The 18,685-nt window shown below is 38.3% G+C and overlaps 1 protein-coding gene across 1 annotated transcript; it reads right to left on the reverse strand.

The window, feature by feature from the left end:
- Positions 1-1,909: 1,909 nt before the first annotated feature.
- On the reverse strand, positions 1,910-18,186 carry LOC134537856 (ubiquitin-associated domain-containing protein 1). The gene is made up of 6 exons (XM_063378735.1): positions 17,775-18,186; positions 16,234-16,394; positions 14,478-14,689; positions 10,017-10,335; positions 7,931-8,069; positions 1,910-3,628 (listed from the first exon to the last, which is right to left on the reverse strand). Exons 1-6 carry the CDS (start codon positions 18,142-18,144, stop codon positions 3,462-3,464), a joined length of 1,368 nt encoding a protein of 455 aa, XP_063234805.1. The 5' UTR covers positions 18,145-18,186; the 3' UTR covers positions 1,910-3,461.
- Positions 18,187-18,685: the final 499 nt, after the last annotated feature.

Raw genomic sequence — 18,685 nt, forward strand, 5'->3', positions numbered from 1 at the left:
TCTATTAAAACAATGTTACAGCGCTTAAGGGGCAACAATATCTGCCACCAAGAATTGGAATTTTTTTTACTGTAGTTTCTAATTTCAATCATACATCCAAACTTTTGGCACCTCAGTGCACAAATAGTACCCAACTAAGCTTAGTTACATTGCTGATATTAATTCATAAACTTCAGCGCATAAAATGTTACCACCATTACTTAACAGCGGCCACTAAAAATTTTGTAATATTACAACTCAACCTGGAAAGTAGACTTCAAACTGTCTGAATCTAGGTCCTGCGGCCTTTTAAGCTACAAAATTTAATATAAAATAGGTACTGCAAGTTGGAACAAATTGTTTTTAAAATACATAGATGGTGGATATTGTACCCCCTTAAGAATGCAAGAATGCTGTGATTACATTAGAAACTATACAGCTAAGCCTGGCTGTTCCAGTCTAGCCTTTTTTCTTAGTCAATAAGTCACACAGCAGCATATAATAAAGTTCCTATTAGAGCCTTTCACCATAGCACAAACTACTATTTACATGTCACTTGATAAAACCTGACAAAAACAAAAACTGAAGAGACAATTTCCCCCCCCCCCCCCCCCCAGATGCATGTTATCAAATCGTAATGCAACTCATCCATGGATTACATAAAATTGAAGCTTTTAGAATAACCTCACATATGTTCATTATAGCAAAATTCAATACATTTACAGTAAAAATAAAAAAACTTTCGATTTACATGCTGCTGTATTTCGAATTAGATGGAAATGTCCCATAACCACCAAGGGATTGCAACAAAAGAAAGGTTTGATGGAAGAACTATACGTGATTAGTACCATCCTTAAAGGTAAGTTCTTCAATCACCTCCATTAAGTGCTTAAAAGGCCCGTCTGGTCGGAGTGTATGTGTGTAGGCGGATTGATAAGCGCGACGCTCGCTGGTGCTTCTAGTGCGGTATCGCCTCTAAGCTCAAGGCTCTGGACTGGCGCGCAGTCTTCTCGTCATCATGGGACAACTGTGAAACTTGAGCAGTGACCGTAATGTTATGTGGAGGAGAAATTAAGATAAAGGAGTAATGCAAATCCCTTAAGTGCTTTCAAGAATTTGTACCGGTTGTTTTACGCCTAAAAATTACTCTGAAAACACGCGTTTTATCCATCTTAACTCTACTAAAAATACAGTTTAAAAACTTAATCCGAAATCAAAAGTACTTTTCAGCCCTCAGCGAATTCTTAAATGCTTTTCGTAAACAGACTCCACTCTGATAGCTTGAGTAGTTTTCAAATCGCATTGTTTTTACTGAAGCTCTGTGCACCGTACGTGTCCTGGGCAGATGGTGCCCTTAAGTTCAGATCTATGATTAGGCCCTAAAAGTTCAAGAAATATTTCACTCCAAGCATAAGCAAGTTTCACAAAATAAAAATAAAAAGAAACAGCTCCAACAAGGCACAGCTTCGTAACAATAAGCACTGCATCAGAAACATTTAAAATGGCTGGGCCAGCGCACGGTCAACGACCAATCAGGCCCATCAAGAGAGAGAGGGTCAGAGAGCCCCAGTTGAGATTCAAAATTATTCTTAATGCTCAGGTTTACCTTGATAGGACAAATATAACAACTATGTTAATAGGGAATCTTAAAAGTAATGCAATAAGTGCAGATCACGTTTACAGTTAAAGACAATGGAAATTTTTACAGTCTTTAGATTTCTGAAGTGAAACTTCTTTGCTAAGGTGGCTACAATTTTCCAGTAGTTAGGTACGTAGAGGAGGGGTTAAAATTTTGCAGCATACTCACACACTTACTTGCATCCTTGCACAATAGCATAATTTAGCGCTCACATACTTTTTTTTTTAATTGCAACCTCAGCCAAGAGATTTGTGTTTCCTATACCTAGGTAATAATGTAATAAGCAAGAAGTTTCACTTATGTCATGCGTGGACTACACACACATACACATTTTAGTTTTTTTTATTAAAGAGTTTGAAAAGTTGTACATTAAATAATTCAAAAGGGGCTTGACAAAATTATTTGCCCTCAGGTCTGCTCTCAAAGGCTCTGCGACAATACCACATTATCAAGCCCGTGGACCATACCAACATTTACAGCACACACTTTTATTAAAAGTTAAACTATGTCCATGAAAAAACCCAAACAAAAATTATGACATTTCAATACATTTTATTTTGAAATTGTAGACTAAATGCAAGTGTATAAATAAAGTTATTCTTATTAATTTATTTTTATGAATGATGCTTAAGTGTTTTATAGCAAAGTGATGCGCACCAGAACTCCCCTTCTGCGACAGTAATCCGTCAACTGACGCTGAGACTTATTTGCAGCTACAACAGTCTACATTAGTTCTGAAACAACACAGCAGTTAGTAATAGTAAAGCAACATAGTTTAAAACACAAAAACAATGGTGGACCTTTCAGCATGTGTGTGCAGTTGGAATTTAAATATTAGTGCAATGTAAAATTTGGCACCATACAATGAACCTCCCATTTGAATCCTTCACCAGTCTGCTTGTGATGACATAACATTCTCATCTAACAAACTGTCCGTGCTCACCGGATCTCTGGCGTTTGCCAGATTACTGCAGGAATTAGATTAATAAAATTTTCAGCTGCCAGTGTGACTTTGTAACGTTTAACAAATGGTTCTCAAAGCAGAAATGAAATGAAGAAAAACTGACCTAACCTATAGGGCTAGAACTGCGCAAGCCGAATCATGATGTGAGGCATTAAAAATGAACAATCCTGTTTCAAACAAAGTATTAGCAGAGGTGATTAAAATTTAAATGCTTTACACTGCAAGAAAAAAGGGAATCAAATTATAAATTATTAGAGTTAAGGCATACAAAAACTTACTGGCACCTTTATCTCCTATAATGCTATAATCATATACACCCAGAGACATTTTGTAAGTTTATGGTGTTAGTCCTTATGTGGTCAAATGCACGTTAATAAGAATTTATTTTAATATGTATTTACAGAGTTATTTCACAACACTGTCACTTTGAATACAAAAAGTAACCACCTATAGCCACTTATATTCCAGTTAGTTTAAAATTTGAAATCTGCAACATTCCAGTGATGCAAACATTAGCAAATCTAGGGGCCACTGTGTGGACTTCGTGTTATCCAATATTTACATTTCATTTTTTTTACATCATTTTATTTGTGTCCTTTAATTTTTTTCTCGATAAAAATGACAAAAACTTCTGCAATTTGCACCAAATTTTTTTTCTCTCTCGTGTGGACTCCAAAAACTGAATTTAACTGGTTTTAATTTAATGATGACCAAAATCACTACAAACTGGATTCAGTACATGAACTTGTGTATACTGCTTCCGCAGCTTGCAAGTAATTTTTTTGGCTATAAAATGGGTGAAATAAAACAGTGACCTGAAACACCACTGGCCCAGCCTAAGCGTCTGGTCCTCGCGGGAGCGCTGGGAGGGGAACAGCGCTAGTCCTGGAGGTCGTCCCGTCGCTGTGTCTCCACCGAGCTGTTGACGTGCAGGGCGTGCTTCTCCGCGTGGTACGTCCTGAAGATCTGGTTGAGCACGGGCGACGCGTCGGGGTCGTTGATCCACATGTTGGCGCTGCTCGGGTTCTCCAGCATCGACAGGAACGCTGCGACATGCAGGGCCGGTGCGAGGTAAACTGGCGCCCTAGGCGAAAAACCTTGATCCCCCCGCCCCCCCGGCCGGATACCCCAAAAAAAATTTTTCCTTGCCTCAAACTACATGACGCAAGCCTAATATTTTGTCAACAATCAAATGTAAGCAGGCTTGTGTTTTTTTTTTTTACTTTTTTACTTATAACAAATCATGAACAGGTCACTGTGGACTTTAAATAATTACTTATATCAATATAAACATTCCAAACTGTTACAAAATTTCCATTTTCATCTAGTTTCAATAATCGTTAAACATATTATTATCAGCTGTTATGTGTCGTGCTGCGCCGCCCCCAGCTACTTGGCGCCCTAGGCGGTTGCCTGGTTCGCCTGTATGGACGCGCCAGCCCTGGCGACATGCGTCAGTCGCTCAGTCGAGGCCCTGATTGATGTTTCCCCTGTGCTTTCCCGACACCACCCCAGGCAAATGATTACAACGGCCCAGTCTTATTTCTTTCAGCATTGTTTGTGGACAGTGACCTCGCCAACTAGACATAAAGCCCCAACTGTATAACAAACTTACCTCACTCTACACGCAGGCACACCATGTATATTAAATACCATTTTAAGAAATTTACTTTTGAGGTTTAGGAATCTTACCTGCTCATGATATTTCAATAGTTTTGCATTTGATCGATTAAACATTCCTCGTACAAACTTTTAAGAGGTATTCATTATTACTATAAATCTTAACTTCATTCTAGTGTTGTGTCATTTCCAATTCCACAATCTACATCAATTCCAATGGTAACAAATGAGTCCAAAACCGATGGTTGATTCATCTCCTCTAGCAAAACCTCAACATTTTATAGAATGTTTAAAACTTCAATTTGGCAAATTTTATATTATTTAATCATAAAGAATTTTTTTAATTTATTAGTTAGGGTTTTATTTGATTAACAAGGATTGGATAGTTAATTGAGGTTTAAACAAATTTTTAGAAATTCTGTACATTTATCTAATATAGGATATATATTTAAATCCTTTGATATCTTTGCCATTAATTATAATTCCTCAGTATAAAAAACTGAAGTGTCTTTATTTGAATGAAAACAAATCAACAATTGCACTTCATTTAAAAAAAGAAAAGAAAAAATCTAATAGCAACATTTTTATCCACCAGTGCCATTAAGACATTAATTTACTTCCAGTCACTACAATAAAATTAAAATTCTAAAGTTCCAGTTCTTTAGTTAGTTAGTTAGTTAAATATATTTTAAAATAAAATAAAATGATCTTAGTTTTAATCAACAGAAAAATTCACTCATCAAGGCACACAAATTAATTTAATTTGGGCACCAGGGACTGATATTTTTATTATAAAACACTGTCTAATACAGTCAGACCTCAATAACACAAACCTGAAGAGACCATAATTTTGTAACTTTGCAATAACAAGGTTTGTATTAACCAATCTGTAACAATTTTTATAAAAATTTCTAAATCAAATTCAGCACCAAATGTGAATTTTAGGATGGTTACAATTATGGCTCAAAAATATATTTTGTTTTACTACTTTTTAAATGATTTTAAGAGAGTAGAATAAAGAAAAGGTTTAGAAACTACCTACAAGAAGATGACATACCATCATTTTGGAAGAATGAGTAATTTCTAAAATTTTCCCCAACCTACAATGAACCAAATCAATGGCATCAGTATTATTTTAGGTAGAACTCCACATTGTTTCTTTACATAATTCCGGGATATTTTTATTAACCATCCTTTACTACATGTAGTTGTTTACCCTTGGAACGAAATCAACTTTATATTATGTACGTACTAGCCATACTTTTATATTAATAAGAGTTTTGTTTTAACAGGGATTTTATAAATGAAGTTTCACTGTTATAAATGAAAATAAGAAACAATACCTATACAATGTTAATAAAAAACAAAGGAAATAAGAAGTAACAGTTTAACAATTCATGGAAGTGTCACACGGTAAATTGATTAAGTAATTTAGACTTTGAGATAGCTGATGGTTGAGTTTTATGAATTTTTCCTTTTCTTTAAAACACCAAATATTAATCACAAAGATATTGTTTGTCTAGTTTATTTAAGTATTATCTGCAATTGTAAATTAAAAAAATTATAATTTGCAAATAAATACATTTTTAAACAAAAATATTTGTGTCTGGGAATATAAATCAGGATCTTGAAAAGCCATAACTAGAGATACAGAAATTTCGCGAATCGCGATATCGCGAAATAACACCGCAATTTACCTTAATTTGCGACTAACCACAAGTTTAGCTTCACATTTTATTTATATTTATTTACTAGCTGAAGACCCAGCTTTCCCCAGGGTGAAGGGAATTATTTTTTGAAATGGGATGTAGATAGTAATTGTCTTCTTAATTTGAACCCCAAATGTGCAAAATTTCATCAAGAGATGCCCAAATTCTGATTTAAGGGGTAGAAAAGGTTGATGTGGAAGGGATGCGGTGGGGGGGAGGAAAAAAGTAGTTTTTAAAAATCTCATGTATTCAATTAACTTTTTGCTAAAATACTTAAAATCAGATGCAGATACATAACTGTTCTCATTTTTAACGTCCAGTGTGCACAATTGCATCTAAGAGGGCCAAGGCTAAGGGGTAGAAAAAGGGAAATGGGGTTTTTTTGTTATCTCATGTTTTCAGAGGACGTTTTTTTTATTGCATTTTGATAACAAATTCCCCTTTTTTTTGTATGTGCACTTTTTAAAATTTCACCAAGGAAAGCCAAAAAAAAAACTACTTTAAGGGGTAGCCAGGAAAAAGAGTAACAGTAATTTTATTTTTAACTTCGAATGTGAAAATTTCATTAGAGTGAAAAATTCTCTTAAAGGGGTCAGAAAGGGGATGGTATAGTTTTTTAAAAAAATTATGTATTCAGTAAACCTTTTCATGAAAATCATGATGTAGACAGTAATTTTCTTCCACTTTTGAAAGTCAAGAGTGCAAGATGTAATGAAGTTGTTCCAGTACTATACTTTAGTGGTGGGAAAGAGAGACGGGGGTGAATTTTCAAAATCTCATATAGATAATTTGATGGGGGGAAAATTTTAATTAAATGTAGAAAATTAATTTTCTCTTAACTTGAATGTAGAGTTGGCAAAATTTCATCAAGAAGTACCATAATACTGCTTTAGGGATGGATTTTAGAAATAATTGTGCTTTATTTTATTTATATTTATCAACATTATGCTTAAAGGGATGAAAGAGGGGGGATGGGGTTATTTTTCAAAATAATTTGAACATTCAATGTAAGAAAAAGAAGTTCACTAAAAATGAGATTATGAAAAACTTTAAGCCCTCCTAAATGAAATTTTGCACAATTGACGTAAAAAATAAGAACGCTATTATCTACATCTGATTTCACCAAAAATTTCATTGAATACATGATATTTTGAAACACTACTTTCCTTTTCTATCTCTTGAATCAGAATCTGGGGAACTGTTGATAACATTTAGCAAACTTGAATTACACAGACAATTATGACTACATCTGATTTTAAAAAAGAATCCCCTTCACCCGGTTTTCAACTTGGGCAACACCAGGTACTTCAGCTAGGAGGTTATGTATTCCAACTCGAAAGTTATATGGTGTCATAAGGTTATAAAAATGTTTACAGTTTCAATTGGCTCGTAAGAGCTTATGAATGGCAATGAGATAAGAATCAAGCATTGGTGTAATGAATAGCTGGAGGAAACAGGAGTACCCTGAATAAACCCCACCGGGTCACTGCAACATCTGCCACGTTAAATATGGACTCGAACCCGCTGGGAATGGAATCTGGATTGCATTGGAGGGAGGTGAGGGATCTGAACTCTCAACCACCAAGAGCCCTTCTTCTGGGGAACAAAAACTAAGTGAGTAATCTTTTGTCCTTAATGAAATAACATTTATTTCAGTAGGTACAGGATAACTTACATCAGTTTCCCCAGAGCCAGTTGGTAGTACGAGATAGCTTAAATCAGTTTTCCCGAACCAAATATTTTTGATCCCCGACTTTAACTGGGTGTCCCTTAAGTTCAAGGGGGTTGACACAACATGTAGCTTAATGCATAACCATTGTGTGCACAAATACCTGGGGGGAAATTTGAAAACTTTTCATAACATTTTCTTACGTTTTTACATCACGGTCATTGATTAAATACAATAAGCAAAATCAAACAATTGCAGGAATATGCTGATTTTTAAAACAATTAAAGAGACGACTTTCACAATATGTAAGTGAACAGTCGCCAACTACAAACATGGCCGTGGCAACCTACCGAGCAGAATCTTGGGGTTGCTGAGACTCAGCTGGATGGCGGGGTTGGACATGATGGCCTTGTAGACAGGCCCCTCCGGGTCGAGGCCGGTGTCAACGTCCTCCGGGCTCTTGCGTCGCTCGCCCAGCAGCCAGTCGCACTGCGGACAGGAACATTTCCAGGGTTGATGTCTGCTATTTGCTTTCAAATTCTTTCCTTTTGTTGGTGGAAATTATAGATACGTATTTAAGGATCTTACTGGAAAGGGGGTAACTTCACCCCCCCCCCCCCCCTCCTTGTGTATGCCCCTGTGTTCCAGTGAAACATAACCGTTTCTTCGATAAGTAAGCAGCAAAGTTACCATGAAAGTTCTTCGAATTGGACACAAACTCAATGCAAAGCTTCCTAATACAAACAAATAATCTTTTAAAAAAGTAACCACTTAATATAAATTTTTTTTTCTCCTTAACCTAAAAACAAACAAGACTCGTAGTTGATTGTTTTGTGTTACATGCTCTTTACCGTAACTGTTGCGCCATGTTGGCTTGTTGCCTGGGCACGATGCGGCTTCACCATTGACTACGAGCCTCGCTCGTGTGGAACCTGGTTCCACCCACAAGAGTCTTGCTTCGGCAGTAGTCGGTGCCGGATGCAGCTTTCCGACCATACTTCAGCCCGACGCAGAACTGTGACATCCGATGGCAACGCAGATTTGCGAGGCGTAAACGAGCTAGAAGACGCCGTACGAGCCTACAAGACTACCAGCCAAGAACCCAGCTGTTTAAGGGAGCATTTGTGTGCACTAAACTCGAAGAGTTTCGTCTGTAGCATTTTTGGTATGCACACTACTTTTTGTGTTTTCCGGGCATAAACTTAGGGCAAGAAATTCTTTCGTCATCATTGTCGAGGCCCTACAGCCTTGGCATTAACGAACTGTGGTTTGCTGGAGCATGTCTGGTTTTGAACAGAACTGTATGGTGTTTGGCCTCTTGCACAGTGCAGTAGGTGAGCAGTTTACTGTGCAAGTCGTACAGTATCTCCCTACGAGCAGTTGTGACGTGTACAGTGTCACGAGTTTTACGATATGGCGTGACCTATAATAACTTGTCTGCCTCTAGGTGAAAAGTGCTTATAGTTTGATTTTGCAGACTTCAATCTGTCGTACAGCACTTTTAAACTGTTATGTTGTGAACTTGGTTTGAGCTTGACACCATTTCAGAAGTTTTTAGTGCATTAATTTACTTTCCATTCTACAAGCTGTTTGGGTTGAGCCATACCTCATTTATCGCACAGCATTTTTCTACAGCACAAGAGTAGCGCGTACGCTGGGCGGTATGTCTGGCTCGCAGAAACTTTCCTCAACGAACATAATTAACTGTTTCACCTTCGTCTTTCGCACTTAAACTTTTCAGGCCACGAACCTACTTGTAGTGGTGCAAAAATGTTTTTGATGATAAAAAAAGTATTTTTTATACCAAAATCACTATGTGTGGTACCCACTACGTCCTTCGGGGTTTCTTAAGATTTTTTAATTAATGTGTTTACCAAGAGAATTTAAAAACTATAGTTTACAACTTTTAAAACTAATGCCCATCCGGCCATTATTTATAACAGTACAGTGTGGGCGATGGTCGGACATTGCATGAACACTACATATTTATAGTTTGTTATTTTCTTGTTCTAGCCTTGTTGCCCCATTATGGCGTTTTTAACTTAGAGAGAGAATTTACCAGGTGCAGAGATTACAAGGCACTTTAAATGTAATGCACTCATGCCCCTTCAGGATATTACTATTTATCTGTTGCATTTTATCTGTATCATGCTATAGCATTTGTGTTTTTTTATGTGGTGCGCCATTAACATGAATTTTAGATGTTATAAAACCAATAACCTAGCTTACACTGGTGTACAATGCTTTTCTGTATAGTAGCACTCGGGTAAATTTTACATCAAAGTAGATTTTCTGCCTTTTCTTTAATTATGGTGCCATCAACTTTTGATCTGGTTCACCAGTTTGGTGGACCATCTGCAGGCTTAACTCTTATTCCTTAGCGCCTCAAACACGATGCAACCGAACGCTTCTCAGATGGAGAACGTCCGGACTCACCGCTGCGACCTGGTTGTTCCCCGCGACGCGCAGGGCGTCCCTGGCCTCGTCCTCGCCGAAGCCCATGTCAACGATGTTCTGGAAGGCCTGCGGGTTGGGCTTGAACTCCTTCCTCTTGAAGGCCCGGAACGACTCGAGCAGGGACGCCACTCTCTTGGCGACGCTCTGGGGCGCGTCGCTGCCAGGCGCCGTGGGGCCCGACGCCCCGGCAGCCTCGTCCTCGCCGGGCAGGCGCGGCGTCTCCTCGCCGGCCGTGCTCGCCACGGACGAGCTGGGCTGGCCCGCCAGCAGCCACTCCAGCGCTTCCGTCGAGTTCATCCTGCAGCCAGCGCGACGCACAGATCCAATCTTGTCTGCTGTGCAACATAACTCTCAAATCCTGCCAATGTAAATAGTTATGTGCATTTTTTCATACATATTTTGTTTTCCTACGCACATGGTCTTAATGTTAAAATAATTAAAGGTAAAGTAGTAATACAGTGACGCAGAACATTTAAATGCACTAGTAATGAAATTTCAAACATATACTTGCAATGTACTGCAACAAAAATTTTGGGATACTTCGTGCATAGGAAATAATTACGTAAATCATACATTTTATTGAAGAAAATGGCACAACTGTAACATTTCACTATTTAATGGGAAATTGTATCGTGCTAGAATGACAGAAACAGGTTTTACGTAAATAAAAACCTGTTTTTAATGTCGTACGGGAGACATGAATAGCGAGAAGAAAATAATTTCCGTAATGTAACTTGAGGGAAAGTATTGCATTACAGTTATGACATAAATGGAACCTAAATTATATTTTGTTAAATGCGAAATAACGTAAATACCGAGGCTGCAAGACGGGAAATCACTGTATACACTTTTACACAAAAAAAAAGTGACACACCAACATGGCAACAAATGGCTGGTGGTTTACTGCATAGATAAAGGTAAGAGGTTTTCTGTGTATTTGTCACACGTTATGATTCAAATGAGGGAAATGGTGTACAGATGGAACAGTCTCACAAAGTCTATACGAATACAAGCAGACAATTAGTCAAAAAATACAACTTGTAACAGCGTGTAATTGTGGCAAAGGTTTTGACGGTCAAATCTTTGTTATTGTTTGAAATTACGTAAATTTTTAAAGTTTAACAATAAATATAGTTTAAAATTTCAAATATAAAAACTATTATTTAATATTTTTTCCCCACAAATGCATTTATAAATGTAAATGTTTTAAATAGGAAAAATTAACATAGGTATTGTATTAGTTATACATGGAAGTGAGAAAAAGGGAATAATTTTGTGAACGTAATATATGGGAACTTATTAAGTGAGTTCTACTGAAAATAGGCATGTGTTAAACAATTTTTTTTAAATTGTCTACCCTGTGCCGCCAATTAGCATCTTTTGTCACAATTGTAAATTTGAATTTTTTAATTATTATTTTAGCAGTAATTTTGCAGCTAAAACTTAAAACTTTTCTACTCACTCCACACTCCCACTTAATCTTTGTTAGGCTAGTTCCCCAATTCGTTCCCAGCGCCGTATCTGATTTTTGCCAACCCTCTGCGAAGGCAGCATTCAGGCTCGTCTTATCCTCGCTTCGGCGCACGTCTGGTCACTGAAACACGGCCTGTCGCCGTGATCAGGCCTGCTTGTGGCTGCAGCTTCACAGGGCAGCCAGTTTCTCAAGGCTCACCTGAGGTGAGCACTTACTGTCTCATGCTCCCGAGCACGTATAGGCGCTCCGGGTAAGACAATTCTCATGAGCCATCATCCTCCCCCCCCCCTTTACCCTCTTTTCCTCGAATCACAGCCCAGAGCATTGACCGGTGCTTAACCCCGGCCGGCGATGGCCCATCTCAAGGTCTGGAAACGAGTCTTCAAAAGTACCGCCTCTGACCTCTAGTGGCGAAATTATCAACTACTCCGAGCAATTGTCAAGCGCAGCCTGCCCCCTGGCGACTCACGCAACAAACATCTGCCTGTCGTTCTTTCCCGAGCCAGTAGAGCGCTCTACCAGTCTCCTCCATAAGTCCCATGCTTTTGAAGTAGTCTTGTGTGATATGCACAAGTCGACTTCTCGGTAGTAGATCATGCTGCGATCGGGCACTAACACCAACGTCGAGATATCGAAGTCAGTATTTCTCGATCCCTCACTCGGAAGTCTTCAGAACCTTTCGGACCTGAAGCCGGAGTACCCACCCCTTTCTTTCTAAATCAAGCGCCTGTTTTAATTAAGCGTCACACCGACCCCCCAGGGACTTCTTGGCGTGACGTTAGACAGACTACTTCATTTCTCGGCTAGAACTCAGCAAGATTCACCATCTACAAGACCACTAGGATGTAGTCGTCTCGTCAAGGGAAGTTTTCCCTAAGTTTTAAATAGTAATTAGTCAGTGTTTCAATGTAGAAAATTTTATATTTTGCTAAATTTTAATAAATCTAAATTATCAGTGCTTCCGCATTCAATGCGCTTGTTTCAGTCAGGATCTCGCGCCCATCCCGGCGGGACCACTCCTGAGCAACACCTGTTTTGATGAGTTTTAAAAACCCTCTTTCTCTTCCCCAACGATCCCTATTTTGGTGGGCATTTTTGCTCGTTAAATGACTGGCTGTGAAGCAGGTCCAATTCTTTTGGATTTGGCTTGTTCACAGATAGGGTTCAAGAACTGGTATCCCAGAACTGGTATCCAAGAATCTGTATCACAGAACCGGTATCCCAGAGCCGGCGCTGAAATTGCGGCCAAATGCTCTTCCTTGTCTTCAGTAATCGGAAACAACTGAGGCGCCACCTGGCAGCCCGCCTACAGTAGAAAGTATCACTCCCGACCAGCAAGTTGCAACTATACGACCCCCAAATTCCCCGTGACTTCTACAGCCTGCCAATGCTACGCCATTTCTAAGTGCCAGCTAATTGTACTATATATGTGATAACTAAAGTGGCCATTATAGGACTTTAATCACGCTACGTGCTAATAATTATCACTCTGGGATTGTTTATTGTTTTTTTTTAACTATGGTGTAAGGTACCTCTTAATAATTTGGCACGGGCCGGCCCTATTATAAAATTTTAACGTACAAAGGTATTAACCTATATTATAAATTGTAACTTCTAATGTATTATTAGTCCAACTATATATTTTAAATAATTAACTCCATTACCAAACCAACTTATGTTTATCAGGATGATGTTTTGTATACTTTCGTTAAATTAACTATGATAGAAAAATAAATATAGGCACATTTATAGACGAACCTGCATTTGTTGTTATTTATTCTTTTGAAACTAAAGATCCACAGTCTCCCGAAATGTTTCCAGGGAGACATTTACGTTATACCAATGTAGAGAGAGTGTAACAATCTCATGAAATTGAAAATGATGTTAAGTAATATTTCATTTAAGGTAAAATATATCCTCGAACACCCTAAAACAGGAGTTGTAAAATCAGATACTTAATCTACACTAAAAATAAACCACTTAAAGAAAAATTTCATTCTTAAACGGTTTAGCTTTGAATAAAATCTTTTATTCACCCGACTACTTGTTGTGTCTATTTCTGTAATAAAAATGTTTGGAATTAATCGCATATTTTTCCTTCGGTGGTAAGATATCAGTAACATGGACGTCACAAGGATTTATTTTTTGGGGAAGACTTCAAGACTTCAATTGATTTAGTTGTTGAGGAATATCCATCCCCTGGGGATTTGGGGTTTGAAGGTGCAAAAAGGTGGTTTTTAGGAATTTTTATTTCCTAAATATTCTAATTATAGTTGGTTGCAATATATAATTTATTTTTTCTAAAAAAATATTTTCAGAGAACAAATTTGTAAAAACACAGTTAACATATCTGAATTCGGTATCGGACCTGATTTTGATTTTGCACGAAGATCGAACTAAAAAGTGCTCATATTACCACGATTGGACTAAATGCACCATGCGCAACGTATGGGTTGTATCACAGAAATCATATTTTTAATATAACTACGAAACTAAATATATTATTGGAGGGGGACGTGACCCCCCCCCCCCCCCCCGGTTGCGACGCCCACGTCAGCAACACCCTGAAGCCGCTGGCTACTAGCTGTGCGTGAATGAGAGGAGATGCAAGCGACCGGCCACCTGTTGCGACGCCCACGTCAGCAACACCCTGAAGCCGCTGGCTACTAGCTGTGCGTGAATGAGAGGAGATGCAAGCGACGGGCCACCTGTTGCAACGCCCACGTCAGCAACACCCTGAAGCCGCTGGCTACTAGCCGTGCGTGAATGAGAGGAGATGCAAGCGACCGGCCACCTGTTGCGACGCCCACGTCAACAACACCCTGAAGCCGCTGGCTACTAGCCGTGCGTGAATGAGAGGAGATGCAAGCGACGGGCCACCTGTTGCGACGCCCACGTCAGCAACACCCTGAAGCCGCTGGCTACTAGCCGTGCGTGAATGAGAGGAGATGCAAGCGACCGGCCACCTGTTGCGACGGAGAGCCTCGGCGGCCAGCTGCTCGCTGAAGCCCATGTCCACCAGCTGCCTAAGGGAGTGGCTGTCCGGCTCGGAGCTGCTCCTGGACTCCAGGCGCTCGCGGATCAGCGCAAACACCTCGTCCGCGTTGGGGCTGGGCGTCAGGATGCGCGCAGACGCCTCCACCAGGGATATCAGGATCCTGCGGATCTCGCTCTGGAACTGCATCGGCAAACAACAACCTGTTTCACTCACACAGGGTCCATACTCGCAAACCCAGCAGACATTTAAATGTAACTACACACAGAATGTCTAATAATACCCAGGGCCGGTGTGCAAGGTAAATTGGCGCCCTAGGCGAAAAACCTAATGAACCCCCCCCCCCCCCCCCCCGGACACCCCAAAAAAAATTTTTCCTTGCCTCAAAATACATCACGTAAGCCTAAGATTTTGTCAACAATCAAATGTAAGCAGGCTTGTGTTATTTTTTTACTTATTACAAATCATAAACAGGTCACCGTGGACTTCAAATAATTACTTATACCAATATACACATTCCAAACTGTTACAAAAATCCATTTTCATCTAGTTTCGATAATCGTTAAACATATCATATCAGCTGTTATGTGTCGTGCTGCGCCGCCCCCAGCTACTTGGCGCCCTAGGCGGTTGCCTAGTTCGCCTATATGGACGCGCCGGCCCTGATAATACCAGGCGCACCAATTGCAGAACTTTTTCAGGACCCTTCGATAAAATGTTTTTACAACTTTGTGACAATCCATTTCCCGCCAGCTAGCTGTGGTCTGGATCCGAGGTCACCAAACTGCGACCCACGAGCCAACACCGCCGATCCGGTAGGACATGCCCGGTATCCGGCCCGCCATGGTGTTACAATGTATTGGTATGATGAGCTAGCTGGCACTTAGCAGAGTATGTGTTGCCCTCAGGCTTAATAAGTTTGGAGATCCCTGATATAGATTGTACGTGCATAAGAATGCGAAAATTAAATATTTTGCTGGGTTCGAAAATAATATTCGAGTTTCATAAAAATGTTGCTCCAAATTATAATTATGGAAATAAAGTTCCTCAGGAACAATTACAGAATTTTACTGTTTTTTACTGTCCTTGCCCGAAAATTCACATAGCACAATGGCAGATATCTTACAGCCATAATACTGTTCAAGATTATTCACAAAAAAAACATTAGCAACACAGTTCACTGCTTCAAATACAATTTGAATTGTAATAGTACTGAAATGTTTGATGAAAGGATTATTTATTACCAAAATTACTTCCAAAGGCTGCACACAAACTCACAGAAAAAGCCAAGGGCTCCGTTCCTAAAACGATGACCAAAAAAATTTCAAAATCTCGTTGCAGGTTTACACCAACTGAAGTTGACAAATTCTAGTTTAAATAGTTCAGAAAACATTTAAAAATCAGCGTAGCCCGGACCACAGACCCGATATTTAGTACACCTTACATGATTACATTTATTTTTAAGCATTCAACCAACTGCGACCTTTCAGCGCATAACCACACGATTACTGGACGACCTCTATCCACGAACAAGAGAGGTGATTGTTCATGTGTCCCCCACGGCCAATCAACACACTTCAAAAAATTTGACCAATTTGGTCACCAGTTGCATACATAATAAACGTTTACATAAATATAACCAGGGTTTTTTCCTTCTCTATCTCTTTCTAATTCTTATGGTAGATTTGTCCTTGAGATATTTCAAACATAAAAATAAGCATACATACATCAGTTGTACATTCCACGGGTGGGTGAATTTTAGTCACATTCTTTTCTTCTAAATTTTGAGTTGCTGCCAAGATTTCTTGGTCGGAGGGACCCTTCAAACGATCTTCTGTTGGGTCTTCCTTCACCAAAGGCAGCCTGCATTCCACCAGTATAAGTTCATCTGCAGGTCAAACGGAACACAGAACATCATGTGACAGCAGTGGCATTACGCTTATAAGGATCTCAAAAAAAAATTGTTTTTGTTTCCATGTTGCTGTTAACCTCAATTTAATATGGAAATTATTATGTTTACAATATATTCCCAAACAAAAATTTAAGGTTACCAGGCCAATACAGCAAACTTTCAAGCAACATGTCTAAATTGAGGAATAACTCCTGAGTTGGCAGACCAATTCGCAAAAATGTTTCATTAAGACACTGGTTGTAGTTATCTAAGTCAGCTGACCTAACTTAACCAACCTTCTCCATCATTTTACAGAACTTTAAATATTGCTGAACTAATCTTACCTGCCTGCTTCACCCTCAAAAACATTTCTGTTTACGTGCAGAAAAACCTATTAAAAAAATAACTAGTGAAATCAATGAAAGTTTACAAAACTGGGAATATAGTTAGACCAACCAAAAAAAAAAATCCCAATTTTTTTTTTTTTAAGAACAAGTTGCTAGACTAGAAAATTATCCCTGTATCATTGAAATGAAGATGTTTTAATCTTTCCCAGGGGTAGTGACTTGATTCTAAATGTGGCCCATTAGGTTAACATTGAGCAACATCACATTTGTCAGCTGGAGAGACAGGCAGCACAGCCTACCTACCAGGTGTTGCAGACATTCAAATAACAATACTAAGCTTTTCAAAAGCTGTAGTTGGCCCTAGTTTACCGAGATAACACTTTTTTAAACACAACATACCACACCTTGAAGTTTGCCAAATCAATATTAACAATAATATAGGCCTACATTAACAAAACTGCAGCTGTTTGTTCTGCAATAAATTTTTACCATGAAAGAAATTATTTATTTCTGTTAAAGTTCCTGGTGCAAGTTTATATTGAACTTAGTATAAATAAATACAATTGTATTTGTACACCTAGTCAAATGTCAAGATATTTGGCGACATTAAAATTTAGAAACAGGACTATCAAGACTATTGTATTTATGACAAGCAAATATAGCACAACATTGATTTTAATATAAAAATGTAGTTGCCAGACCTTTACTTAACACATACCACTTTAAATTTATGTCTTCAGACAAGTATATTCCTGACATTCATATACAAATTCATATTCATATACAAATCTAAAATTAAAGGAAAGGGGTAAAAATGCTACGGTTGTAAGAACGATAGGGTATTGGAATGAGTTGGGTGAGGATTGTGTATTGGCTAGTAGTGTGGCTCAGTTCAGCAGAATGAGAGAGAAGTAAGGGGTGATGCTTGGCACAGGGTTTTTTACACATTCGCAGCAATAACTATGATTTTTAAAAAATTAAGCAGTGCACAAAAACACTGATGGTTGATTAGTCACATAAGTTTGCATACCACCAGAACTAAGACCCTCTTGCAAAACTGTATTATCGTTCCCAAGACACTTCTTCTCGTTAACTGAAACGAGTTTATATTTCGATGCAACTTTAACACATTCCAGAGGGTTGTAAAAGTGGCATAAAGCCATTGTTTTTATTTTGTCTATTGTCAGATCAGGAACGGCGTCAAAATCCCAGACAGATCCTTCACCACTGATTACTTTTAATTTTATAACGTCTGAGCTAAAAATATTTGTATCAGACACAAACATTGTCGGTTCACTAAATATATCAACGCTACTTTCGCAATCACTTTCTCGTCTGTGCAGTATATTAAACAATTTCTGACGTCCACTAATAATTTTTTCCCTCATCCAAGGCAGCATGAAAAGAAGACCCAATCAAATTTTCCATTGAAATCAACAAATATTTACATTCCTATATAAAATATTATTTTTTATGCCTTTGATAGTACTCAAAAGCCAAGTAATAATAAAACTATTATAGTTGTTTCGTAATTTGTAAAACAATAACAAACATAAAATGTATAAATGATAAACCGAAGTCACAAAATAATCATGTACCATTTAGACATGGTTTCCGTAAATTTTTAATATATAATTAATAGTATATAATATAAAATTGTTAATATAAAATATAAATTTAAGTATGCCACTCAGACAAAAGGGAGTAAAGGGTTGCCGTAAGGAGTTTTCTAACTAGAAAATTTGTTAAATGATTATAAATTCAAAATTAAATTTTTTATTACAAATTTTAGATGTGTGCCATTGTAGTTTTGTATCGTTTGTCATGGAGAAACATCAATAAGTCAAAATAAAAACCATACAACAGGAATAATAAGTCTAAATCAGCTGGGGCCCTATTCTTAACGATGTCTGAATAATTCCAAAAGAACAAATTTTTAAT

The sequence above is a fragment of the Bacillus rossius genome, chromosome 12 (assembly GCF_032445375.1).
Source record: "Bacillus rossius redtenbacheri isolate Brsri chromosome 12, Brsri_v3, whole genome shotgun sequence".
Classification (NCBI taxonomy): domain Eukaryota; kingdom Metazoa; phylum Arthropoda; class Insecta; order Phasmatodea; family Bacillidae; genus Bacillus; species Bacillus rossius.